Raw genomic sequence first — 26977 nt, forward strand, 5'->3', positions numbered from 1 at the left:
GGCTGGCAGGTATGGCCCAGCAGCAGCACTCCAAACAGAGCATTGTCAAAGCCAGCAAGGGCATCTCGGAGCGCAACATCCTCCTCATTGCTGGGGCCGGAGCCGGGGCCGCCGCAGCCGCCAACCCACGCTTCCGTGGCTCCCCGCGGCTCCCCCTCCTCCCCTTCCCCCGGCGCCCCCCGGGCGCTGCCCGGCTGTGACCTCCGGGCCGCCACCCGCCCCCGCACTATCACTGCCGGGCATCCCGCCCCTTCCTGCCCGGCGCAGGCGCCGCAGCGGAGCGGGGCGGGGGCAGGCGTGGGAGCGCTGCGGGGCTCTGTGTGCGGGGCGGTGGCCTCCGCTCGGTCCCCGCCGGGCGCCATGCGGGTGCCGCTGTCCCTCCTGGCTGTGGCGGCGCTGCTGGCGCCCCGCCGGAGCGCGGCTTCCCAAGGGGAGCAACCGCCCGCAGGTAACGGGCGGGGCGGGACGGGGGGATGGGGCGGCCCGGGCAGGCCGACCGGCTGATGGGCAGCACGGGCCACCTGCGGGGCGGCGGCACCGGCACCGGTCCCGGCCGTGCCGCGCCCTCCTGCCCCGGCACCCTCCGTGACCGAGCGCCGCCGGTGGAGCCGCCGGCCCCGCGTCGCTGCCGCCGGCCGCTGAGGGCGCAGGGAGCCGTCGGGGCAGTGCGAGCGGCCGGGTGGCGGCGGGAGGAGCCCCCGCTGCCCGGGGCTGTGCCGTGCTCCTGCCGAGGGGCCCGGCCGAGCTCTGTGGGTGCGCGGTTCAGCCTGGCCCCAGAGGCCGTCTGGCGGCGCGGCGGCGGCGCGCTGGTGACATCAGCCTTGTTTCGGCTGTTCGCGCATTTTGGCTCGCAAAGCTGGAGCGGCGTGTGCGTCGGACAGGCCTGCTCCGCTGTATTTTATAGCTTCGTATCTCCAAAGGAGTAGAGAAACTGGGAAATTCGGGTCGAAAATGGGGAGCACAGGACTGGGGAGTGTAAAGAAGGTATCGGGATCGTGGCCTGGGACACGCACATTTTGGCCAAGCATTCCTGGGAGGAGTGGCTTGCCAGCGGAGAGCAGCGTTCTCTCTGTTTGCACAGCAAGTAAATTACGAAAAAAATAGGCTTACTAGTTTCACTTTAAACTGTAAAAGTTCATTAAAAACAGAGGTTGCTGTTTAATAGTCAAAAGGGAACATGCATTTAGTTTTTATTGAGACTGCTGAGAGCTGGCTGTGTGCCCAGGCTCCTTGGATTCTGCAAATGGAGATTTCTTGGAGTTCAGATCCATGCTCAGGTGAAGTGACTGAACTTGGTTGCCCCTGAGCATGCTTAGCTTTGTCTGATATGGACTGGTGGTGCTAGAAACAGTAATCTGCCTGCATTATTGTCCCTTAATAGTTTGCATTTTGAATATCCAGTTCATTTGATTTTGTGTCTGATTATGACTGGTGAATTTTGCACGTACACTAAATTTTTCCCCCATTGGATCAGTAAGATAGCTCGATATGTTAAATATTGTCTTGTTTGCTCTGACTTAGTCTCTTTGTAAGGGCATGCTTTAATTGCTAGTAAAATATGCCACTTCTACATTGTATTAAGCATTTTTAGGGTAAAAAGCACAATACCAGTAATTCACTTGTCAAACAAGCCTGCTATAATCCAGCCTAGTCCAGCACAACAGTTATCTCTGTAAACACAGAGAGTAGTGCTATGATGTAGCATGGTTTTATTTGTAATGACTAATAACTTACTTTGTTATAATATTGTTGCAAGCAGATGTGCTGAACTACAGGGGAAGAATTAAGGTGGAAAGGGAAGTCTGAACTGTGTTTATGATGCTGTCACATATAGAATAGCAGAATGGGTCAGGTTGGAAGTGAGCACAGTGGTCATGTGGTCGAGCCTTTTCCTGCTCAATCATGGTCATCCTAGGGCACATGGCATAGGATAGCATCCAGGATAGCATCTCCCTCTTGAGTATTTCCAGTGAGGGAGACTCCACAGCCTTTCTGGGCAATCTGTTCCAGTGCTTGGTCACTCACATAGTAAGGAAGTTCTTCCTCATATTCAGGTGGAGCTTTCTGTGCATTAGTTTCTGCCTGTTGCCTCTTGTTCTGTTGCTTGGCACCAGTGAGACACCCTCTCCTTTTACTCCTCCTTCAGATACCTGTAGTTATTGATGAAGTCCCCTCTTGTTCATCTCTTAATGAAACAGGCCCAGCTCCTTCAGCCTTTCCTCATAATGGAGGTGCCCCAATTCCTTGATCAGTTTTGTAGCTCTCTGCTGGACCTGCTCCACGAGCTCCATGTCTCTTGTACTGAGGAGCCCAGAACTTCGTGGCAACAGTTGTATGATTATTTTTTTTCCCTTAAATCTTACAGGGCTTTCAAAGTGCCAGTAGTGTAATACATATATTAAGGCTGAGTGTGTAATGAGGAAATGTTCGGTCATCTTCATCTTCCATTGTAGGACACTGTTTTCCTTAGAAAAGGAACAAAGCCAGATAACCCAGCAGCAGTTGGAACATCTGCATTTCCTGCCGCTGGGTGCCCAACATGCCTGCATTGATAGGCCTCTGACTCCACGGTGGAGCTGGGCACTTGTTGATGGGAGCTCTCAGTCTGCATTTTAGTATCATGGAAGACAAGGTCTATGTCAAGGTGAAGAAGATTTAGAGGCTATGGCAGCGGTTCAGGTGTTTCCTGCACATTGTAAGCCGCATTTCCAAGGATGTGTGTAGTTCATTCAGGTAGCTGACTTCCTGTTGTCAGCTTGGTGGCCTTGAGTTGTTCTTTATGATTCAGATTACTGACATTCATAGCAATTTACTGTCAAGCTGTAAACAAAAGCAAATTAGATGGTAGAAAGTGCTGTATTTAGATGTCATCTATTACAACACTTTACAGCTATAGCAAAAGGGATGGACACTCAAAAAATAGATAAAACAATATTTAGCTTGTATTATTATATGTGGTTTTTTAAGTGTCCATCTTGTGCAACTTGCTGTGTTTTTTCTCAAGATGGTGATCTCAGTCTGCCTCTCCTCTTAATACAGCTTACAACCTTGTGGAGATTTTTATCATAAACAATGATTTTAAAAACTCCATAGAACAATGTCAAACCTCCGAGTCCTTAGAAAATAAAATTCTGTTGTAAATAGAAGCTGTAAAAATGCTCCATCTACTGTGTATAATGTTTATCCACGATACTTAAGTTCATTCCACTAAATAGTTAAAAAATCATTAGCTTTCAATTTTACGGGTCATGGTACTCATTTAATTTGTAAACCAATTCCTTTGTGGTTTTGAGGTCTTTCAAGAACTTCTGGTAGAACCTTCTGCATAAATTGTTTTACAAGCATTAATTTAAGCTTGTTTTCAGTAAAGTTTTTAAGGAAGTACCATCCAGGTATGGGAGTGGCATTACAAGAGGAATGCATGTCCTGGGTTTCTTTTGGAGGAATAAATGAAAGTTGGCCAAGGCAAGCACATGCAAGCATTTTCACATACACCTCGTGGCTGCTGCCTCTTAAAAGAAAGCCAGAGTCAGCTAGCAGGTACAAAATTTCTTCATTACCTTGCTCCTGGGTGCTTGCCAGTCTCCCAGGCTCCCAACCAAGCACAGCCAACAGGCAGGTTCCCTCCAGCAGGACCTGTTTAGTGCCTGGCCTGGCAGAAGGGCACAGAGAGGGGGCCATGCTAACGCAGGTGTGCTGCCTTGAAGGGGAGCGTGGCAGAAGGCAGAACCACTGCTCTGACAGACATTTCTCGTTCCTCCCCAAGGCACCTGCTTGGTGCTCCTGCAGCTTGTGGTGAGCACTGAACTCTTCCTGCTCAGTTTTGGTGCTGTAGTGCTGGGCAGTGCTCCTAACTCTCCTCTAGCCTCCAGATGGCTGGACTCTGCTTTTAGTGTAGGCCATTTTTTTTTTTTTTTTATTTAGAACAGATTGAAGTGAGGATATAAATAATTAGGAGGACCGTTTTGTCAAGGTTTAACCAAACCCTAGGTAGCTGCTTGTTTGCTCTATTACCAGCAGGACTGGGGAGAGAATCAGAAGGGTAGAAGCTGAAGAACTCATGGATTGATATAAAGACAGTTAATTAGGGAAAGCAAAAGCTGTGCACATAAGCAAAGCAAGGAATTCATCCACTGCTTCCCATGGGCAGGCAGGTGCTCAGCATCTCCAGGAGAGCAGGGCCCCATCACGGGTAAGGGTTACTTGGGAAGACAAACACCATCTCTCCAAATGTCCCATGCTTCCTCCTTCTTCCCCCCACTTTATGTACTGGGTGTGATAAAGCAGCAATACTCTGGCCACTTGCCAGCCCATGTGTATCACCATGGGTGTTACTGGGATGTTCCCAGACACACTACTGGGAGGTGATAAGCGGTACTGCAAGCAGTGAGAGCAAGGAGCACTGGGCTCAAATATACAGTCTGGAAAGGAATATACAGTCAGGAAAGCAAGCCTCGGGGCAAGCCACAGGAGCTAAACAACACTTAACAGTTGTAAATTCAGTCTAGTACACCCCAGTCAAGTCTGTTATCTCAAACCCTTTGAATCCCAAGTTGAATACAAAAAAAAAAAAAAAAGGAAATGCAGCCTGCTGCCTTCTGAATCCATCTTTCAGAGTATTGGTTGCCTTTTTGCCACCTTTTTTTCTGTTTGGGTTTTTTTATAATGCATATGGCTGCAGAGTACTGCAGAAGCATTCAAAGGTAATGCAAATGTATCTGATCTTTTTTCCTTTTTCTTCATTTTCATGGGTGGCAAAAGCTATGGAGAGTGACATTTTTGCATTTGTGAAGTCATCAGAGCTCCTACCCTTTCTGGCTGCAGTTTAAGTGGATATGTGAGCTCAGGGCCCCTATGGGCCACTTACATAAGACTTGGATTCAGTGGTCCTTGTGGGTCCCTTCCAACTCAGAATATTCTGTGAATCTGTGAGCTGACACTCAACTGTAGGTAGAGTACAGGGCTGGCACAAGGAAGGCACGCTTCTCCCAGTCAGGGACCCAGAAGGGACTGACTGGGTGCTATTGCAGCTGTCTGTCTAAATGATGAGTTAACCATGACTGTGGCAAAGTTCAAAGTTCAAGTTGTCCTTCTTGGCCTGTTAAAGTGGCTTATAAGCCTATGATGTGTCACTTCGGGAATATAACGATTTGTTTGTTTCTAATGGAAATCTAAAAAAGGAGCAAACTTTGAAAAGACACTTTTACTTGTTATTTTTTCCACAGTTTGTCTTTTCAAGCTTTCAGTTTGTGCTTTCAGTCTGTATTGCAGTGCGTAAATGATGTTTAAAAGTCACATATGACTTGAATGAACTTTTATGGCTGTTAGGGCTGCTGTTGTCTCAGATAGCTGTACCATAAACTCTGTGTTGTGGTTTCATCAGGCCCTGTTTTGTTACGTGCATTATTGCACTTCAGCTGTGTTCTGCTTGTGTAAGCAGTGGTGACAAATCCCTCTGTGTATACAGTAATGCCAGAATGAGGGAAGAAATTTCAGTCTTGCACAAGATGCAAGTATCAGGCTTTGAAGGCTGTCTCATTTTTACATCTTTGAAAGGTCCAGTTCATTGAATTAAGTTTTGCTTTAGGCAGTGCATTGCTAGCTGCTAGTCACCAGGGACCTCCCCAAGCCTTAGGCAGATCATGGAAGGGTCCTACTGTAACATTTGCTACCTCCTTCAGTGCTCTGGGGTCAACTCCTTATGTTAAGCAGTTTATTTTGTGTAATAGTGCACAAAAGTTAAAATTTTGTAAGGCTAGCTACACTGGCTTAAAAGTGCATATTTGAGGTAACGTTTATGTGCTTTCGCCTGTCTGTGTGCTTGACACCTCTTCTGTCAACTTGTCACCTTTTTTTTCCTTGTGGTTGTGAATTTGATGATTATGTTCCTCTTCTTCCAAAAGCTGAAATACCACTCTTATTAAAACAAACCACAGTATTGCTTGCAGAATGACCTGTATTAAATCAAACCTTTGTGGTTGTCAATAGCATATCTCAGCCTCTACGTATCACTTTCAGTAATGTGTTATATTTGTGGTCTTGTTCTCAGGATGTGAAAATTGTTTACTTTCCCTAAATATATATCACAGAGTGAAGTTGTAGTTCTTGCTTTGTGAACAAGAGCAGGTCTAAAATGCTGAGTTCCCTCAGCATTTTGTAAAAGCCACATTGAGAATACTAGGGGTGCCAAACCAGACATTCAGAAGCTGAGTTGCAACAGTTAAATTCAGTTGAGTGATCTTAATTTCTCTTCTCTTCCTGAGTGTCATGTGGCAGCCTTCAACATTTACAGGATCCTGTAATATTCCTTCCCCTGCAGCTACTCCCTTGATACCCCTCTTGAGGTTGCTGCTTGAAACAGATACTTGCTTCACATGGGAAACTGTCAGTGTTGCTTTTTATTTTTGGATTGCTTTACTACATTGCCTCTGATGTTGTTTGCTAAGTATAATTCCAGTGCGTTCCTTCAAATGGAACTATGTTACAGCTTCGGTGTTCAAATTCCTTACAAATGTTTGTAGTTTATTTTGGGCATCACAGCTTACTGAAGAGACTGCTGGAGTGGTAGAAGTATCACTGTTAAAAATTTATAGGGAATCCAGGCTTACCCTAGGAGGCCTGTTATATTTTTGCCTTGATACTCTAGCTCTGGTACCATCTCCCAACCCATCCATTCCAATTCAATTTCTGAACAGCAAAAGAAATCTACAGGAACTGGGCTAATCTCTAACTTGAGTAAAGTCTTAGAACCTGTCTTGCTATTACATTTGTAAAAGACCAACATAGGGGTATAATCATCACTGCTTATGGACCTGATACAGGCTGTCTGAGGGACTTGCTTTCAGTGGGCATGGATTATCTGATGTTGCAAAGAGGACAAAAGCTGTCTGTGCAGGAGAGGTGAGTAATAAATTAGCTTACAGGGCCCATAGGTGTTTTTACTGCTGACAGACGAGCTCATTTGGGGGAAGTATTTGTGAGATTTATATCTAGCATGTTGCTTTTTCCAAATAATTTAGAAGTACATTTGGCTATTCTTGTGTTTGCAAAGGTCTGTTTATCAAAGTGCAATTGTTCTCTTCATTCTAGTGCCTTCACCAACGGGAGTTGTAGTAACATCTGAAAATTTCAAAACAGTTTTGCAATGGCAGTACCCACCTATTTCTGAAACTCCTCATTTTATTGTGGAAATCAAGCCTTACAAGTAAGTTCTTACCATTTCATTATTTCCTATACCTGATGTTCTCTAGAAGCACATAAAAGTAGTCAGTCCATGGTAAATTTTCTTGTTTCTATGTGTTGAAGTCATGTAGGGTGAAGGTTGCTCAAGTGTAAATTAGGGCAAAATTTCTCAAGTTATAGAGTGGTTGAGATTGGCAGGCATCTCTGGAGGTCATCTGGTCCAAAGCCCTTGCTTGAGCAGGTCATCCATGATTACGTCCAGTTGGCTTTTGAATATCCCTAGGGAGGAGACTCCACAACCTCCCTGGGCAATTTGTGCCCTCACAGGTCCTGGCCATCCCCACAGTTTTTTGTTACAGGCAGTGTATTTTACAGAATTGTTGAAATTGTATTAATTATCACTTGATCTGTTTTACAGTTTAGGTGAATATAAGGAGGTCTCAACCTGTGTGAACACTTCAGCTCATTTTTGTGATGTCTCAGAGGAAATATGTGACCCTTATTCATCTCATTGGCTTAAAGTTAAAGCTGTTGTTGGGTCACAACAGTCTGAATATGTTGAGGCAAATGAGTTTATTTTGCAAAGGCATGGTAAGTTGTATCTAAACTAAACCTTGTAATTTTTTCCAAAAATTTAGAGAGTTAGTAATTATTCCTTTTGCTCTGTTACTGCATTGCATTTGGGAATATCTTAAAGTCAGGAGTTCAGGATGGAAGGAAGCATGATGATTGCTTAGTAGGAACTTCATGGTGCTTGCTAGCTCTGAGTGTCTGAGTAGGTTTCAAAATGTCTAAAGGCAAGAAGATGATGCTAATGGTGAACTCTGAATCCTTCCCATGCTCCAGACACCAGTTTAGGGTAGGAAACTGTCACCAGACAGCATGGACCTTTAGGCATCACTGAAGTAGCAATTTATTGCTTGACACTAGAATGCCATGTCCTGGTAGCTTCAGGTGTCTAGGTAATACTAAAAGCTGTAACTGGATAACTAAGTTACTGATTTGTCATGTAAATCCTTCAGGCTGCTTTGGAAAAAAATCAGACTTTAACATCAGTACTGTAAAAGTAAATTTTGTGTCTACAGTCCAGTGTCACAGGCCCTGGCATTGCATGTGCCATGCAAAGGAAATGCAACAGAGTCAGGAAAGACCGAGAGACTTCTTACCATGCTTGCTCTGTTCCCAACATACAGCTTCCAGGGAGAAGCTGGCCCATGAGATTCTATCTGACTTGGGCTATGCTTTAACTAGAGCTGGATTTCTGCATTGCTGGAGCTGAAGGAGTGGAGTCCCTCTTTGCTTTCTGCTATGATTCTGTTCGCACTCAAGAGTCCTATTACTTGAAATAGTGGCTGGTTTCTATAGTTTGACAAAAGGACACAAAAGTGACACAGAAGTCATGGTAGTAATGCTCAGTGTGACAGTTTCCAGAAAATTGGTAGCCGTGTATGGAGAAAAGAGACAAAATCCTTTTCCCATTGAACAAGAAACTTGTGTTCAGTCAGACTAGTAGACACAAAAAATTCACATAGGCCATTGCCATGGGAAATCCAAAGTTTGGAAACTTTGGATGCTCATGGTGAGATTTGTTTAGCTTTTCATATAGCCTTTGTTTCAGTGCAGTATTGTTTTTAATTGAGGTGATTTATGGTGGGATCTAGTCAGCAGGATCTTGTGTTTGGTTTTCATTCATGTATATGTTTAATTGCTGTAAGTTTCTTCTGTTGTCGGCTGAATTTTTATGATCTTATGTGTGTAGGAAAGTGAAATAGCTTAACTGTGAAATTCATCATGGACAATCTGTTTCCATTTTAGAAGCTCCTTAGTTAATGTATCCAAATGCTTCCATTACTTCTAAGCAACAGAGAGGTCTTACCACAGCTCTGCAATATTCACAGCATGGAAATAAAGATGTAATTCTTTTCAAATCTCTGATGAATTTTGGAAAGCTAGCAATAAATACTGTATTTTATGTTAAAAGTTTTGGCCTAATAGCAATGGTGCAATGTGTTGCAGGAAAAATAGGACCACCAAAACTGAATATCTCAAGACATGGTGATGAAATCATGGTTGATATTCACCATCCTGTATTCCCTCTTTCTTGTATTGAAGACATTTATTCATCTCTTGCCTACTCGGTGACTGTTCGGAATAGTAAAAATAAGGTAGGTTCCAGAAATAAAATTCAAAACACTTGTTTACCTTAAATGCCTATACAAGGGATTTACGCCTATGGCACATGGAACTAATAGGTAGTTGAACACCTAAAATGTTGAGCCCATTACAGTGAGATATATGAGTGAAAGGTCTGTATTTTAGTTGTCCAAATGAGTGCTTACAACAAAAATTAGATTATCGCATTAACTGTACACAAGATTAGTCTTACTGGATCACATGCTGCTGTTTCTGCATACATGCAAATATTAGTAACTTAACTTGTGCCCCTCTCATTTGTCTAAAGAGACCTTTCACTTAAGAAAATTGCCTTTCAAGGTATTTATACCAGTTTATTTAGCAATCATGGAGGGTGAAGGCAAGGAAAATTACGACAGGTGTGTTTACTTACACTTAGCTTTTCATATGCATCCAAGTGCAAGTTTTATAAATGTGAATCTTTACTATAAACAGCAGAAATTTTAGCTGGAAAATACTATGCTCTGATCAAATATAACATCTTAAGGTAGCCAGTACTGGTCACACAGCTTTTGCAAGGTATATGAGTGATGTGGGAAACACATCTAATAGTGTTGTAACATTTTTGGAAGTAGTGGAAGGTGCTGTAACATTGTTCTAGTGAGTCAAATGATATAACATGTCTTCCATTTTTTTTTCAGACTGAAGAGCTTGAAGACGACAACTGTACAATGCATAAGTGTAGCCTCAAAATCCCAATCCTTCCTCAAAGTTCCACTTACTGTGTTTCAGCAATAGCAATTTTTGATTCTCTGATGTTTGGCACTCCATCAGAGGAAATTTGCACTCCTGTTGCTCTCAGGCAGACATTGAGTAAGAGGATTCAAATGCTATATTAAGAACATACTGAATCTGAAGACAGATCTGATCTAGCAAGTATATGATGCTTGGGGTGCCTTTGGGAGAATAGAAAAAATAGGGAAAGCTTAGTGAATCTTTTCCAAATGCACTTTGACAGTTCTGCCCTTTACAAATCATGTATTATTTTCAAGTAACCCTGATTTTTTTGAGGGGTGTTTTTCCTGTGTTGATATTACAAAACCTGCTTCTGTTGCACATGAACACTGGTGTAATGAAAAATTCACAAATGGATCATTCACTGAGCTCTATGGTTTTCATAGGCATTGTCTGTTCTAGCAGCTGGCTTTTTGCTCAGCCTCATCACTGAGGGTAATGCATATATACTTTTAACTGGAAGCAACTATAAACTTATGGTCATGAAATTAAGATATTACTGTCTTTTTCTTAATTAAAGAGAACAAAAGGCAAATAGTGACCCAAATTTTTATCTCTAAACATCTTACAAGCATTTTGGTTGTACTTCATCATGGCCTGTAATTTCAGCAAAGAGAAAAAATAGAAGCAGTTTTCTTGAACACACGGGAGCAGCTGGATGAGGGAGGGCATTAAGGAGAGTCAGGCTAGTGGAGTCCTACTGTAGTCATTAACAATTCTGTGTTTTGGAAGATAAAATGTTTTACTTTTATTGTACATGAACTCTGTGTAGTTATGTCAGTTAATATGCTATCGCATAGAAGGTGTACAAATCTCATTATCTCCATCTGTCATCTCTAAGGAACAAAAAATTAATTGCAAAATTCCTTTATTTCTATAAAAATGTGATTATGTTTATATAAACTGAAAAGCTTCTGTCATTCTAATTTTTATTTACTCCATAAAAGTCTTATGGATTATGTTTTTCTGAGTGAAAAAAGATAGTAGATTGAAAAATTCACACATTACAGCTAAGCATTCTGAGCTATTAAAATTTCTGAAATTATTCTAAATAATACAGCAGGGGCTTGTTTTTCCAAAATTCTTAGTAGATTTTGCTTTAACTTCTTAGGTTCACATGATATCGTCATTCTGTGTGTTGTTATTGGGATCTTGACAGTAATACCAACAGTATATTGTGGCTGCAAGAAACTAAGGAAAAACAACATACAGCTGCCTAAGTCTTTGGTAAGTTCTGTAACTACTGTACGTTTATGCCAATCTCTTGGGTTTCTTCTGTTGGGTTTTTTTTTGCTTTTTTACCATGGTCTCATAGATAAATTTATTTATTTAAAATTTATGCCAGTCTAATATTCTGATAGCCTTTGTGACCAGATGCCTCTTAGTTTTTTAGGGCTAGACTTCAGTCTGTCTTTAACTGAAGTAGCAGTGGTTGGTCTAGTTTCAGAACTTGGTTCTTAAAAACTCCATGTGTGCATACCTAGGCAGTTTTGTGTTCACTCTAGTAGCAGAGACACAAAGCCACAGAATCACTGACGTGAGAAGATACTTTTTGAGGTCATCTACCCAGAGCCTTTTGCTCAAGCGCAACAGCAAGTTAGCCATGAGCATATCCAGATGGCTTTTGAATACCTGCAAGAAAGGGGACTCCACAGCAACTGTAGGATATCTATTCCAATGTTAAACCACCCTCACAGTTTTTCTTACACTCAGAAAAAATTCTGTGTGCTTCAGTTTGTGCCCATTTCCGTTTGTCCTTCTCATAGGAGCTGTGAGATTCCTTCATTAAACGGTAGTGTTGGCAATTCTCCTAATTGCTACAGTATTCTTAGCAATGTGCAGGGTAAGGGGAGCGAGTAATAGTTCTGTAGGAAGAGGGGAGAAGGACATGGGCAAGTCTGTTCTCATGCTGAGCAGTCACAGGGAAAAGAAGTCAACAGCTGCTCTATTTAAAAAACTTCTCGTAGCCATCCTTAGGAAAGAGAGTGGATGTTCCTTAAAGAGCAGCAGCACTCCTTGGTTTCATGTCAGGCCAGAGTGGAGTATGTAAGAACTACTGTTGTAATGTTCTCCTGGTGTCGTGTTAGTCACAACATGAACTACCACAACGTCAAAGAGCTGCCACCTGAGGCAGTAGTAAACAGAAATCACAGCAAGGATATCTTCTCAATGGATGGAGGAAGTCTCATTTATAGAGAGTAGACAATAATCTTCAATTCCATTGTCTGGTGTTCAGTTTCAAAACCCTTTAAAATGACCTCTCCATAGTGAATGCCCAAGATTCCTCTGGAATTTGTGTTCTTTAGAATAGAATATCAGGAGGCAAGATTGCTCTGACTAAATGGAGATGCCAAGCCAGAGGTGGTTCCTTTGTAGTAAAGCAGTGATCTAGTCCACCAGCTTGTGCAGCACAAGATGATTCATCTTGTTATGAAATTATATGCACTTCTGGTCAGCCAAAATGCTTTCTAAAATTCCTGTTTCCACTGACTGTGATGAAGCCAGGGGACTAGTTTGGAGGTAGCCATTCACACTGTAGGCTTTAAAAAATCAGATGAGAGAAACCTCTCTGACATCTCCAGCTAGGCCCCAATATCAAAGCAGACATTGGAGACTTTTTTGCCACTTTTACACCACTTCTCTGTGTACTTCTCTGAATATGTAACTTTTGTGTCCTATGTACATGCAACAGTAATTTCTGTGAAGACCATTCATGAGCAAAAGATGGCTCATGCAGGATTACAGTGCTGTAATCAATGGATCCAGTGCTGTACTCAATGGATCCATACTTATTTTGGGTTTCCAGTAGCACTGTGATACCTGATTTAAAGGATTAGGAAGCAGAATATCACAAATAGAATGTGTGCTCCTTAACACCTGTGAGCCTCCTGATGCATGGTCCAACTTCACACTTGAGCTCACCTTGTAGAAACTTGTGTGTGCCCATATTCTCATTTTACTAGGCTAGATGTTACTTTGTGGTTCCTAGGTTCCACTACCACAGTATGGTTCACATGCTACATCATATTTTATTGCTAAGGAGCTGAATAAAGCCTTTAACTGTTTATAAATATTGTTAGCTAGGTGATCAGGCACTGAGACAAGCTCCCCTGGGAAGTGGTCACTGCCTAAATCCTATTCAAGAAGCATTTGGCCCATGCTCTGAGATGTGTGGTTTAACTCTTAGGTTGCCCTGGCTGGAGTCAGGAAGTAGCCACCAATTCTTGTTGGTTCCTTCCAAAACAGGGTATTCTGTATTTCTGTCCATTTCCAATGAAGACTCTAATGACAAATATAAGTTGTAGAGCTCAGAGAAGTAGTTTCAATATAGGTGATGTGAATACTGTGGGAATATAAAATGAGCAATTAATAGCAAGCATAATTATTTTATGGTTAATCATTTGAAGTAATGAGCAAACAATTTAATTAATATGAATGATAAGTTTAATTATATGACATTATCTTTATAGACTTAGTGGCACTTGGAGCCTGTCACTGAGCTTTGAATATGTACTAGGCATTTCTTTCTGTACAGGTTATCATCACTGTGCCTTCCCTGAGCTTGTCTGAAAATAAAACATCTAGGGAGTTCTTCCATCAGTTAAAAGGCTGGGCAAGATTTCCTATCTTAGGACTGCTAGTTTTCTGTGATCTCCTTCCTGGCACCTTTAAGTAGATGCTAAAACATAATTGGAGTGACTTCCAGCAATTTGGAGTTTTCCAACAGAAGGGAAAATGAGAAAGAGTAACCATCGAGCAGCTACCTTTGCGAGTCTTACATAGTCAGAGAAAAGAAAAAAATTCCATTGCCAGTTGGAGCTCCAGAGCTTTTATACTCTATTTTCTATGCTGTTTGTGACTCCCAGGAATTGCTTATCAGTCATGTCTTGGTCCTACTTCCACAGTGCAGCTGTCATTTGATACAGGCAATGAATCATTGTCTTCATCAGAAAACATGTTTGTGTAGATGTTTAAACATCATCATAAACAGTAGGATCCTACCAGGACTATGCATATGTGAAATGGGACAGATTCCTTTACAAGATGTCATGTTAGTCTTCTGCCTGGATCAAAGGAATCTGACCTTTCAGCAGTTCAGCTGTGGTTAAAACTCCCTTTTATTTATCTCATAAAAAGTATTGCAGGAGGCTGTCTCTTTCCACCCATTGTCTTCAGTCATTGCAATTTGTCCTGTGGCTATTCCTGTACTAGCTTTTTGTTCTAAGATTTATGATAAGGGCATACCCACTTTTAAAGGAACCTGACCATAATCTTCTGATGTGCTGATCTCTCTGTGCTTTAACTTCCCTGTCTTTTTCTTCAGTGTCTTTTATATTTGAATGGTGGCAGATATTTTTGGGAGTAGAAAACATTTACTCTCAAGAGAAAAGTGAAAGTTGAGTCTTACTTAAGCCTGCTTTTCTGTTTTCTGCTAGTGGTTTTTCTGGTTCTGACAAGGCTTTGCTCTTTGGTTATACAACATATATTTTTGATGTGGAGAAACCAATTGTTCCTGTAAATATTGACTGACACTTGCCACAAATAATTGTCATGTTAGAAGACAGAAGCTGCTTCATTGCTTTTGTGAAAACTTTTTTTTTCCCCTGTGAGCATCTATAGGGGGCAGTAACATAGTCTTCTCTTTATAAAGTTACATAGCATTCATATTTTGTGGAACCATGCAAAGACCACAAAGATTTTTGCCATCATCCTAATAAGATTTGAAATGGAGTTCTCAAACTCTCCTTCATTAAATGTGCACCTGAAAATTACTTGGAACTCATAGGTGGACACATCATTAGAAAAGGAAGTTAAGAAAGAATTAGTAATTACCTTAGCTGTTATGGATTCCTTGGGATGTGTTATTTATCTGTGTCCTTGAGCCTGCCTTTCAGCAGTGTGTCTCACTAGTCTGTTGAGACAGTGAAAGACCTGAAAGCTCAGGTCCTGTTATTGGAGACGGGAAGTTATGTGTGTACCTGCACATGCCAGGAAATGCTGCTGTTACCCATCACTGGCTGTCAGTTTGCTAGGTAATGTGAATAAAAGAAAAATATTAACTCACCTATAGTAAATACTTTACTTCAAATAGCAACCGTATCATAATTACCCTTGTTACTTAAGATCTTTTGAATGTTACTGTAATAAGCATTCAGTTACTGTAATAAACTGATTCTTATCTTTCAAGCTGGAAACAACTGCATGAGTTGCTAAATTGTCTTGTAGTTATGACTCAGTGGCTTTAAAAAACCTTTGATACCGGGAAACACACGGGAGTTTTTTCTTCTGATCGCTTCCTTCTTTCATGAATGGGAATAGGAATATCTTTGCACCATCTTGCCATGGTCAGAAACTTGTCAAGAGAAAAATGGGTTTCTTTTCTTGAGAAGTCTTGGATGTTCTTGTTCAGAGAATATGCATTTTATCCCCAGTCTCAAAGTATTGCCAGTGCTCACTCTGAAATGCTGGACCTATGTAGAATGCAAGGTGATCCCTTAACATATTTTAGGATTGTGATTTTTTTAGAGCTGTGTGAAAATCCTAAAATGACAGAAACAAGAACTCACTGGCTTTTGTTTTTAATTTCTGTTTAGCCTGTACTGATGTGGGGAGAGATGGAAAGCTGAAAATGCAGCTTTTGACTATGGTTTCTGTAATACTTTGTTGTAATTCACATTCTCAAGTATTCCACCTTACACAGAGAATTACCTTCTGTTGTCACTTGCTGTGTGATTGTCAGAGACAGATGCTTCCTAACTCCCACCCCAAAAAACTATAGATGCTGGTCCCTTCAAGATCAGTGTTGTATAGCATAAGTACCCAATATTCTGGATATATATTCACTATACTTGTATAAAGAGATTCTCAGAAAGTGTATTAATCCTTTATGGTGTTCTTAACATTTTCAGTATCTACCTGTTACTGATTGTAATCTGTTACTTGCAACTAACTTTTAAGCATCTGCTTCTTATGAGTGAGTGGTTTCCATGAATTCTCATGGATATTACTTTGAATATTCTTTGTGTAGTATTCTGTTTCCATAACAGAAAATGAAGATCCAGAGACACTGATGGTTCAGTGGCAGCTACTTGTTGTGTGTCTGGAGCCACCTGAATGCACTTTTCAGTGGCAACCCTTGATTCCCTGGGAGATTGCCTCACCTTAGTGATGTTCACACAACTGTTTGTAAAGCTAACTTAGATGACCAGTAACTGCTCTTCAGGGAGTGTTTGCTTGACTTGTGGTGGTGTTGTTTGACTGGTTGGTTTTCCTGAATTGTGATGCTTTTATTGATCCAGCCTTAGCCACAGAGTACCATCAACAGGTATCAGGGCTGCTGAGGGGTAAGATAATCAGACTGAAGTGAGAGATGAAAGTAGTTTCTATGGAATTCAGCATGCTCTGAAGGTAGGAATGTAAAGCTACAGTCTCACAACCTTTTAATCAGAGAAGACTCTTAAAAAGCAGAGTCAGATTGGATCATCTGGTTTTGATGGCCCTCTCAGTTTTTACACTAATACAGACTGGGGAGGTTCTTTGTGTCTGTTTGTAATTTTTCTTAATGTTATATTACTTCATCTTTCCTTCTCCTGTACACATCTCTTTCTTCCAAATTTGCCTCCATTTGAATTTTCAGGCAAATTATTTTTTACAAAGTATCTGAAAAAACAGTGATTGTGTATTTCATTAAGAAATTCACGGATCTGTAATACTTGATCTTTTTTAATTCACATACATAGTGAATTACAAAATTTGTGGAAGGACACTATTAACTCTTTCTCCCTAGGCATTCTGCTGTCTTTAGGGAACACCATCAAAGAGCTGAAAATTTACCCTACTTTGTTTTTCATTTGTATGTACTCTTGAAAAGACATTAAAAAAAAGTCTCAAGAATCTAAGCAGCCTGAAGGCATACTGTAATTGTTTAAAACAAGCTGGGGCCTGGCCATTGAAAGAATTCATAGGATCAACTTGTGGAGGGATTTCAGAGTGAAACATGAAAGTTTGTTGCAGCATTGAGGGACTGCTTAGTGGCTCTGTGAAGTAAGCTGAGAGACTTCAGCATAGAAACAGTTACTGGGTGTGTTGTTCACTTCCCTCCTGGCTGGGACAGGTGCCAGGCGCTGTAAGTTATACTCATTAGCTATAGAGTATGAAAGGTTTCCCCAGCTGAAGAGTATTACATTGTCTTACTGTTTTGCTGTTTTCCTCTATATTGGAAACTTCACAATGTAGTGGGTGACATGAAATGGATTTGATCCTTGCAAATATGCTTGCCCAAAGTAAGCATTTTTGAGATCTTGCATACAAGTGTTACTGGAACAGTTGAACTCATGGACATAGGCCAGTGACTGTGCCAGATTTTAATTTTGCAATTTTGTTTTAGAATTGGTAATAGTGATGTTAAATTTGTTATTATCAACTTACATATTTTTCCAGCTTTTAAACTCAAGGTTGGTTGTTTTTTTTTATTCCCCATTTAGGTCAGTGTGATGAGAAACCTGAACACAGGCCCTCTAATGGGACCAAGATCAGAGGGGAAATATATGTCTGTAATATCAGGCCACTCAGAGTTGCCAGTGAATGGTGAAGTAACCTTGCTGGAGATAGAGCCAGAAGAACAAACTGTTAGTCCTGTGAGTTCCTGTGATGGACAATCTTCTGTCCCTTCCCCAGAGGCACCAGCCAAAGCAGAAGAGGTGGCTGTGCAGGAAAGCACAGGGGAGGTCTCTTTTGATGCTGATGAACAGAATTGCGAAGGAAAAGAGAGTTACTTCATTTCTAACAGTAGCCAAATGGATATTTGCAGTAAGTCTTCAGGGTCAGAGATTGCTACCACAGAAACACAGCAAACAGTCGTTCCAAGCAGCTGCTTCAAGTTTTCTGGCTATGACAAGCCTCATGTTCCATTGGATATGCTGATGATAGATGTTGGTGAAGAGCAGCCTGTGAATGCTTACAGGCCAACTGAGTAGCCAGGATGAAGTGCTGGAGTGCTTGACCAAAACTCAGAAAGAACAGCATTACTAAAGCTTATGGAAAGTCTGGGTTAAATTGTGAACATCTACAAGTTGTACTTGTTCTGATCGGTGCACAATTGAAAATAGTACCTGAAAATGGCATAAAATTGTGGGGAAATTTCATAATAACCACTTTTTTAAGCACTTTTATATATGATATAACTCATTACTTCCTATTTGGAATAGTCCTGTGTTTTTTAACAATACTCTATAGAAAACATACCATCAACTATAAAACAGCAGCTGTACCATTATTCACTTCTGCTTCAAATCTTGTTCAAAATTAGTTCAATGAACATAATGCTTAAGAAATACATCACTGGATTATGATAGACATGTGCAAGAAATATTTGAGAGTTTTTGCTATTACTGGAGGTATCCTCTTGCTTATCTTCTTCTTTTGAAGAGTATTTTTATATTAAGTGCTCTTGTTTCTTTTAAATAAGATTATGCCTATAAGCTCTTCCTGTGTATCTTAAGAATTTGATTCCATGTCAAAGAAGTAAGAAGTAATGGCCATAAACTAAGAGCACAAGAAGTTCACCTTAACATGAGGAAGAACTTCTTTGCATTGAGGATGGGTGCCAGAGCACTGGAAGGGGCTGCCCAAGGAGATCATGGAGTCTCCCTCTCTGAGGACATTCAACACCCACCTGAACTCATTCCTGTGTCAGCTGTTCTAGGTGACCCTGCCTTGCCAGAGGGGTGGATTGCATGATTTCCAGAGGTTCTTTCCAACTCTAACAATTCTGTGAATTTGTAGTCTTTGCTGTTAACTTCAGTACAGCAGCACCCATTTGGATCGCCTAGTGGGGTGAATAACCATGTAGCATTCTGGCAGAATATATTAGCAAGCTGACTGATCATCAATGAGAAAAAAAAAGTGTAAAGAGTGGTTGCACAAATTCTTTAGAAAATGTCCTCAAAATTCAAAAGCCTGGTTTCTTCTGGGACACTTCCATCCTAATTTTTGAACAATATGTTCTCTAAATAGAAATGAATAGAACTTCTTCCAAGCATGTTTTCTAGCAGGATGAAAATCACTGCCATTTCCCCTGTTTCAATAACATAACTCAGGAACTACGTAAAATCACCCTCTAAAAATATGTCTCAATACAATAGAAAAAAAGTGTGATTAAGTTGTACTTCATAAGTTTTATTTTCATCTGACAGCCTTCTGAATTTTGTATCATAGAGCTGTAGTTTTGAAAACTGAGGAATAAGAATTTTATATTTTTTTTTAATATTGAAATCCATGCAATCCATTTATTTCCCTTTAATCAAAGTTTGATAGGTATTTTCTATTTGTAGGAAATATTTATAGCAATTATTAATGAAGTTTAGTTCAGGAAAAAAGAACACTTTATGGGTACAAGTTGGTCCATTTACACAAAATTGTGAGTTTGTTTTAAAATACATTTCTATAGGATGATCGGAATTGTTAGCCTGTTACAGCAGGTGGTTTTAAAGGAAAACCAGTGTCATACCACTCCTGTCCTTAGATTTCTCAGTGACATGAGTATTCTTAAGGTGAAGTTAGTTTATACAGCTGTTTCAGGAGTGCTTCTGTTCTTGTCTATATCAGATATTGACCACAATGGTACAAAAGATTTAAAGACAATAGCTATTTTTCCCATCACTACTCAAAGGAAGGGTAACAGATGGGTTACCAGGGTTTTGATAATTTTAGGAAAAGCCAAATCAAGCAGGTGAATTTTGTAATTATGATGTCATGGAAAGCCCAATTAGTAATTGTTAGCTGTCTGTGATTTGTTTCTGCATTATATTCAAACATAATGAGACCCCCTAGCAACTTTTTCAATGTCATCTTTTGGGTTGTGTTCCTAGAAGGCAGTGCTTAGTGACTTACTGTTCAGATGCACTAGTGTGTAGGTTCCCCCATGGCAGCGGTGCAGAAAAATAACACTTTTGGTGTTATGAGAAGGCTTTTTGAAAATCAGCATTAATTGCACTTGAAACTTCATTTAAACTGACTTTCCAGGTAGTGATGGTGTTCATCACTGAAGCTCCTAGCAGGCTGTCTACAAAGTAGATGAGCAGCTGTGTCTTGTATGGAGATGGGAGCTGATGTAATTTCTTTCTGAGTTTGGAGGTTTATTGATGAATATGAATTGCAGTAAATACCTCAGGAATTTATAAATGTCAGAGAAGTGCTTAAGTTAAACTTCCCTCTGAAGGGATAAAGAGAACATTAGAAACTGTAAAGTTAGTCTTGTTTTTGGGAAGAAGTTTCTGACCAGACAATTTGCTGAGTATTTTCTTTGCAACTGCTCAGAGTATTTAACTTTGCACTTAGTATCTTGCTTTCCTTCTGTCAGTTTTGTCAAAAAAAAAAAAAAGGTCAGGAATTAGCTCTGGCAGTTGTTGGATTTAATGTATCTGCCACAAAACCAAGATTCTGTCAGAAGCATGTTATTTTTTTCAAAATTAGGTTTACATTCTTAGCAGTTCATCGGGAAACCCTGATGCTGTTAGAACTAAGACTTAGCATCTTAGTTTTGTGTGAGCTAAGTGTTTCATTGTTCCAGAAGATTTTCCTTTGCTGACACAATGGAAGAGGAATGCAGACAGACACATTTTAAAACCAAGTGACTATCAGAGGTTCTTGTCTCTTGCCCCTGCAATGCAACTGCATTGTACATTCTTCTGAATGTTTCAAATCACATGGAGTCAAGTGTGAGTAAAAGGACCCAGCCAGGAGCTAGGCTATCATTAAGAACATCAATGTTAAGATCAATAAGAAATGACACAAAAATATAACATAGGGGGAAAATTTGTCATGGCAGATAGTCACATGTATTGGAAAGGTGGTGTTGTTTTAGAAGCTGAGAATCAATAACAGCAGTATGAGTGCTTTGTACTATATCACATATATATACAACAGACCTGCTATTGAAATAAAACAAGGTTAAATATACTTTAAAATCAAAATTTCTGAGCTGTAAATATAGAAGCCACTGAACTAGCACCATACTTGCAATCTGTCTTCTGTGTGCTTCATACTTACCTAGTGGCACAGGGATAGTTCAGGTGTTTAAATTGCTCAGGCCAGCTTAGAGCTTTTCTAATTGTGGAATAAAGAAGTTTAAGGGTGCACAAAGCACAGGATTCTTTTACTTGCTTTGACTAGCTCAAAATGTGAGGCCACAGTGAGACAAGATGTGTTTCTGGGTCAGTAAGTTCTGTTACCACCAGTCCTGTTTTTAGCAGTTGCCAGTAGTGGTATTGAAAGCCTAAGAGTAGGGCAAGTCATGGTGCTAATTTCTGGATACAATCCAGCAGCTTGCAATGTGAGGATTTCTTGGGATGGGAATGGAAATGCCTTTTCAGCTACAGCTAGTTAGCCTTGCTTTTGCAAGTTCTGTAATGCCAAATATCTGAGCAATGTCATTTGCAACCTGTCAGGTAGTATTTATCTATACATTTTCACCTAATTGAGTTTGCTTAATTGATTAATATTCTTGTGATTAAGTAGTTTGCTTGAGCTTCTGAACATTCATACATTGCACCTTGTTCCAGAATATGAAAGTGCCTAACATTTATACATTGAAAATAATTTAATATTCATGCCTTTTATAGGGCTATCAGCTATCCAGTATGACACACTTTGAAGGTTTTGCCATTTCAAACTTTTTCAGCTGATTTTTACTCTTGTCCTGGCTGCATGACACTCCTCCCTTTCTCTCACTTCAAGGTGATTTGGGTGATGAGTAAGACTCCCCTATGAAAGAGAACTTCACAAAACTTTGGCATAAACAAACCTCTTACCTGCCAACATTTCTAAGAACTTCTTCAGTTCTTGTTCTTGAGTGGACATTGTAATTTTTATTACTAGATCTGCAGTTAACAATGCGATATTATGGCAGTACTGTGCACTGGCACAGAAACATCAAATCTGCTTTTATGTGGTTTTCCACATAAGTCAATAATGTAGTTTAAAAAAAATTGTCAAATATACTGACATTTGTGCAAACAAGACAGTTGCCTGGAACAGATGCACATACTTTTAATTTTTTTTCATCCTTCATAGAAGGTTGCAGAAAAAGAAACTTGCATGAGAAAACCTGTTTTTCTCAGGGTTAGGAATAGCCAGTTGCTCTGAAGTGGTTCCATGTAAACAGTTGAGTAAATAAGAGATGTTGTACTTGGCTCAGATTAATAGTTTCAGCACATATTAAAAACACCGAAAACCCAAAAAGCAAAAACACACAACCAAAATGACAAACCAAATACAAAGCACCTTTTATCTTAGAAAAAGGTGACCTGTGTAGATTCCTTTAGTGTGTTTTTTTATAGTTCAGTCCCTTAACTATGAAGTTCTTGTTTATTAATACTCTTTCTAGATTCTCTAAATGGATGCCATCATTGGGCTGAAATCTGTAATGAAAGTCCTGTAAATAGTGTACAGTTTAAATGTTTTTATATATAAATAAAAAAAATTTAAGAAGAAAAATGTGTCCTTGCCTCTTTATGACTGTTAGCTTTTGTTCTGAAGCCTAAATGTGCTTTTGAAGCTCTCTCAGTTCATGTTACTTACATGGTGTATGCTTGAGCTTTATTGAGAACCAAAACACTGTTTGGCAGAGATGTGTGTGGCCCATCTGTGTGTGTGGATGTGTGCAGCAGTTCCTGGATCCTACTGACCATCATCATCCTCAGCACTGCAGTTTCTCTTTTGCCCTTTGATGCTGTTGATGCAGCCTGCAGCAACTTAAGTCCAGCCCTATTGCTTCAGCCTGGGGCTGCTTCCTTCTGTTCTATTTAAAAATTATGGAAAAGGATTAAATGGTCAAACCATTTGAATGGATTAATTGCTACAGAGAGGAAAGCTGGCCTTCCTTGGAACTTACTACTGTTCATTAGAAGTTTAAAGATCACAGAAGTCTTATTTGTGTGATGTTTTAATTTCTGCTGTTTAGCTGCAGCTTGAAAGAGGAAAAGCATTACAAGCAGAGCAAACAATGAGCAGGCAAACCAAGAGGTTCTGCCTGCCAGCTTGCTATGTGTCCTGCAAAGTTAATCCTGCAGTTGTCACATCCGTGCAAGGTTCACAGTACAGCAGTAAGAGTATAGACTCTGATACAGCTTCTTTTTCTATGCCAACATCACTTGAAAAACAAACTCGAAGACTCAACATCCCTTCAAAAATGCCCTTTCAAAAAAGTAAATACAATCCTTTCAGACTGAAAATAGAGAGTGAAAAGAACAAAAATAAATACACTTTGTTTTCTTTCTGGGCACGACTGTGTTGTGTTATGTTTTGTGGCACATCTAAGTTTATAGCAGCTCAGTTAACAGCAGGAGGGGTGGAGGGCATGTGCAGTTCTATTCCAGAAGACAGGAACTGTGTGTACTGTTGTGTGCTTTCTGCTACCAGGTTTGGGAGAATTGAGGCCTGTGCTAACCTGCTGCAAATGTGATCAAGTGTGAGATAAATTATAACAAGGAAGGAAGGGTGCAAAAGCTTGTCCGAATGGCTAGAGGGCAGTGGTAGCAAGGAGGTAGAGAACATCTATGCCATTTCTCAGTCCTTTCTTCCATGTGGCTTCATCTCAAGTATCAGTCTGGCCTTGTATCAGCTTTTAATACAGTACTAATTCATACTCACCCCCCCAATCTGACTAGAAATTGGAATAAACTACTGTGAATTTGGATGGCAGATTACAGAGAATTAATTTGTCAATTGCTTCAGGGTGTGCAGCAAAACTAGCAAACAGAGAGATACACCAAACTTCATTTAAGATGAATATGGAACAAAGCTTTTTTGTCTTCAAGAATCACAGAGTGATCTTATTGGTTAAACAGTCATGTTGCAGTAGACTCGAAACTAACACCTCTGAGAAGTGTGAAAACCAGTTAAGTGTGAAGGGTCCTGTCCTGAAAAGCTCAGAACACTGATTCCTGAATGTTTAGGGACTATCCACACAAGATCTGCAACACTGTATTTATTAAGGAAAACAAAAAGGCTCGTAAAAACAGTTTACATACAAATACAGGAGGTATTTGGAGACGGTGGTGGTAAAGATCATTGTAAGAATGGACTTCTTGGTCTAGAGTTTGCATTTCTTGGATGATGGAGAATGATACTGAGAATTCAAAAAACAATCACAGAACTAAGCCACAGGCTAGAAAGTGTGATGCTTGCAAATTTCTCCTTGCAGAAGAGATGAGTGAAAGGCAGATTCTCTTTTTTCTTCCTTGTATTTCTTTTTTCCCTTGGCCAGGGAAACTCCTGGAACTTGCATCTTTCCAGGTTTTATTGTCCAAAGTAGCTGCCAGACGTGTTTGCTCCTTCTGCAGCCCAATTTTCGATGACGAATGTGAAGGCAGACATCCCAGTTCTGTGTGTCTTTTCCCAAGTGCAGGCCTGCCAACCCCTTGCCCTTCTTGTGCCATGTGCTGAGTCAGCCCAGTGTGGTCTGGACTTGGTGATTAGATGCAGAGGCTTCAAACCACTCCCTGCCAAAAAAAAAAAAAAAAAAAAAAAAATTAAAAATAAAAAAATCAGTGTGTGGGTCATATTCTACCAATATAGTAGTTGCCTCTGGTGGCAGTGTGTCAGAGAGCATTAGCACTACCAGAACTGAGCCTTTCTTTACTTTAGTAGGTGGACCAAGAAAGCATGAGCAATGTTTGTGCTGTACCTCTCCAGTTTTATCTGTGGGTTCTGTTGGCAGAGTGAGCACTTTGCACCTTTACTGTGCTATGAAGATTACCTAAGAAAAACCAACAAATTCTGGAATATTAATTTCACATGTCTCCAAGTTGGTAGATTTTGTCTGCAGATGATTTGGTGAGGGATCCAAAAGACAACCAAAATGTGTGTCTTAATGGGCTTAAACAAGCTACAGCACTCCTTAGTGGTGGAAAAAATATAATTCTATGGCTTTTCAAGTGAGAAAACCAGACAATTTTAAGGGAACTTGTCATTTAAATGAAAGACTTGGAGCTATCTTGGGGTTTGTATTAATTTCAGTTCCTAGTGAATGTTAGTGTTGGTTACTAACTTCCCAGTCAGTTCAGTGTGTTGCACATGGTTAAATAAATACTGCATGTGCAAATGATGACTCACTACTTTTGAGCCTTCAGGAGATCTTCATCTTTATTATGGTCAAAAGTCTCCCTATGTAGATGCAGCTACAGCATTGGAATTTCTAACTGCAATCTTTAAAATGTTGGCCCAAGCTGTTTAACGGTGAGGATGAGGTTTGTGTGCAGGAAGCAGGGAAGGCACACAGTGTGCAGTGAAAGTCTGTGTTGCTTCCTCAGAAACTTCTCTGTAAGAACTTGTGTGATGCAATGTCTCTTCCCTACAGAGCAGGGAAGAAAGATCCAAAAAGTCCCTCCTGCTTGACTGTGGGGGTTTTCTTTGCTTTCATTTTAATTTTTGTATGCAGTGTAGTGATTCACTTTCCAGTCCCCACTGAGCTGGCAAAGGGCTGTCCTGTTGCATGTGACACACCAGAAGAAGCTGAGGGAGCTGGATCCCTTCAGCCAGGAGGGGTGGCACACAGCAGAAATCTGATTGCCAACTACAGCAAACTGTAGCATCTGCAGAAATGGCACACTTTTATCTGAAGTAAAAGCACAGTAAAAGCACAAAAAGCATCTGTCATAAATTGCAGCAGAGGAATCCCACTAGGATTTGCAGGAGGAAATTCATGCTAAAGCTGGTTAACTGTGGGAAAAAATTGTCACTATCCCTGTGCTGAGGCTGGACAGGATGACCTCCAGAGTCCACTCCCAAGACAGGTTTTCCTCTGAGTCCACACTGGCTGTTTAGAAAAGACCGAAAACTGTGGCTCCAATTGCAAATAGTCTTTAGAGTAACATGAACCACTCACATTTTTTTATTTTTGTGTGACATGCCACACATGAGAGAGAATTGCCTTGCCTTTGGCAGTTACTAGAAGTATTCCCTGTATGCTTTCTTCGTCCTCCCACGTCCTCATCTAGGCATGTAAGCAAAACCCACGCTCACATCCACTGCAAATGTCAGACTTGCATCTGAAAAACCAAAGGCTGTGCTGCAGTAGCAGTTTGAAGGTTACATTTCCCCCTCTTATGTATGGGAAACAACTCTTTCAAGGGCACAAGAATAAAAAGGAGTAACAAGGAGTTGGTCCTTTCAAATGAAATGAGTCAAGCAGCTTTCAGCAAAAATACTTGACTTTTACCTCTGTGTAGCAATAATGCATCCTCAAGAGAAAGCAAGCTGTTTACACAGCATTCAGATAGGTTTCTATTCCAGCAATGGAAAAAATTCTCATACCCATGGTTTTTTATGTTGGGTCACAAAAATATCAGTTCTGCTGTTTCACAGTGGTTTGGATCAGAAAGATGCTGCAGTGTAAGCTAGGATGAGCTAGCAGCATAACTACTTATGTGGATTCTCCTGGGCCAAGTAATACAATTCAATTTTCCATTTCTTCATAAAGTACTGTTCAGAGTACCCTTAATATTGTTTATAGAAGTTCTTGTATTTTAAACAGCATTGCAGCGTGCATCATCCTGTGTTCCTTGATAGTGTACATTTTGAAATGTGCTATATACACTATAAATACACTGTAAATACACTGTATATACACTATATAGGTATTCTGTGAGACTCCAGACATACATGTACATGTCTGCATATGTGTGTGCGTGCAGCTGCTCCTTGTGACTGTGCTGATTTGTATCCCACAAAGCACTGAAGCGGCAACTGAGGCCGATGAATAGCACAGGTGCTAATAGCCGGCTGTTGCAAGCGCGGCTGTTTCAATGACAGCAGAAAGTGTGTGAGGAGTCAGCGATTACTGCAGAACAGCAGCTCAGCTGCAGAT

The 26977-nt window shown here is 40.6% G+C and overlaps 1 protein-coding gene across 1 annotated transcript; it reads left to right on the forward strand.

Moving 5' to 3' along the window:
* Positions 1-272: 272 nt before the first annotated feature.
* On the forward strand, positions 273-22605 carry IFNGR1 (interferon gamma receptor 1). Its single transcript, XM_054628871.2, has 7 exons — positions 273-448; positions 7090-7204; positions 7601-7773; positions 9199-9347; positions 10017-10188; positions 11222-11337; positions 17595-22605. Exons 1-7 carry the CDS (start codon positions 361-363, stop codon positions 18084-18086), a joined length of 1305 nt encoding a protein of 434 aa, XP_054484846.2. The 5' UTR covers positions 273-360; the 3' UTR covers positions 18087-22605.
* The last annotated feature ends 4372 nt before the right edge of the window (positions 22606-26977 follow it).

Source organism: Agelaius phoeniceus, chromosome 3 (genome assembly GCF_051311805.1).
Source record: "Agelaius phoeniceus isolate bAgePho1 chromosome 3, bAgePho1.hap1, whole genome shotgun sequence".
NCBI classification, from domain to species: domain Eukaryota; kingdom Metazoa; phylum Chordata; class Aves; order Passeriformes; family Icteridae; genus Agelaius; species Agelaius phoeniceus.

Coding starts and splice junctions, on each gene's coding strand:
- IFNGR1 (XM_054628871.2), top strand. CDS start 361: ATGCGGGTGCCGCTGTCCCTCCTGGCTGTGGCGGCGCTGCTGGCGCCC. Junction 7,774..9,198: donor GTTTATTTTGCAAAGGCATG/GTAAGTTGTATC, acceptor AATGTGTTGCAG/GAAAAATAGGACCACCAAAA. Junction 11,338..17,594: donor TACAGCTGCCTAAGTCTTTG/GTAAGTTCTGTA, acceptor TTCCCCATTTAG/GTCAGTGTGATGAGAAACCT.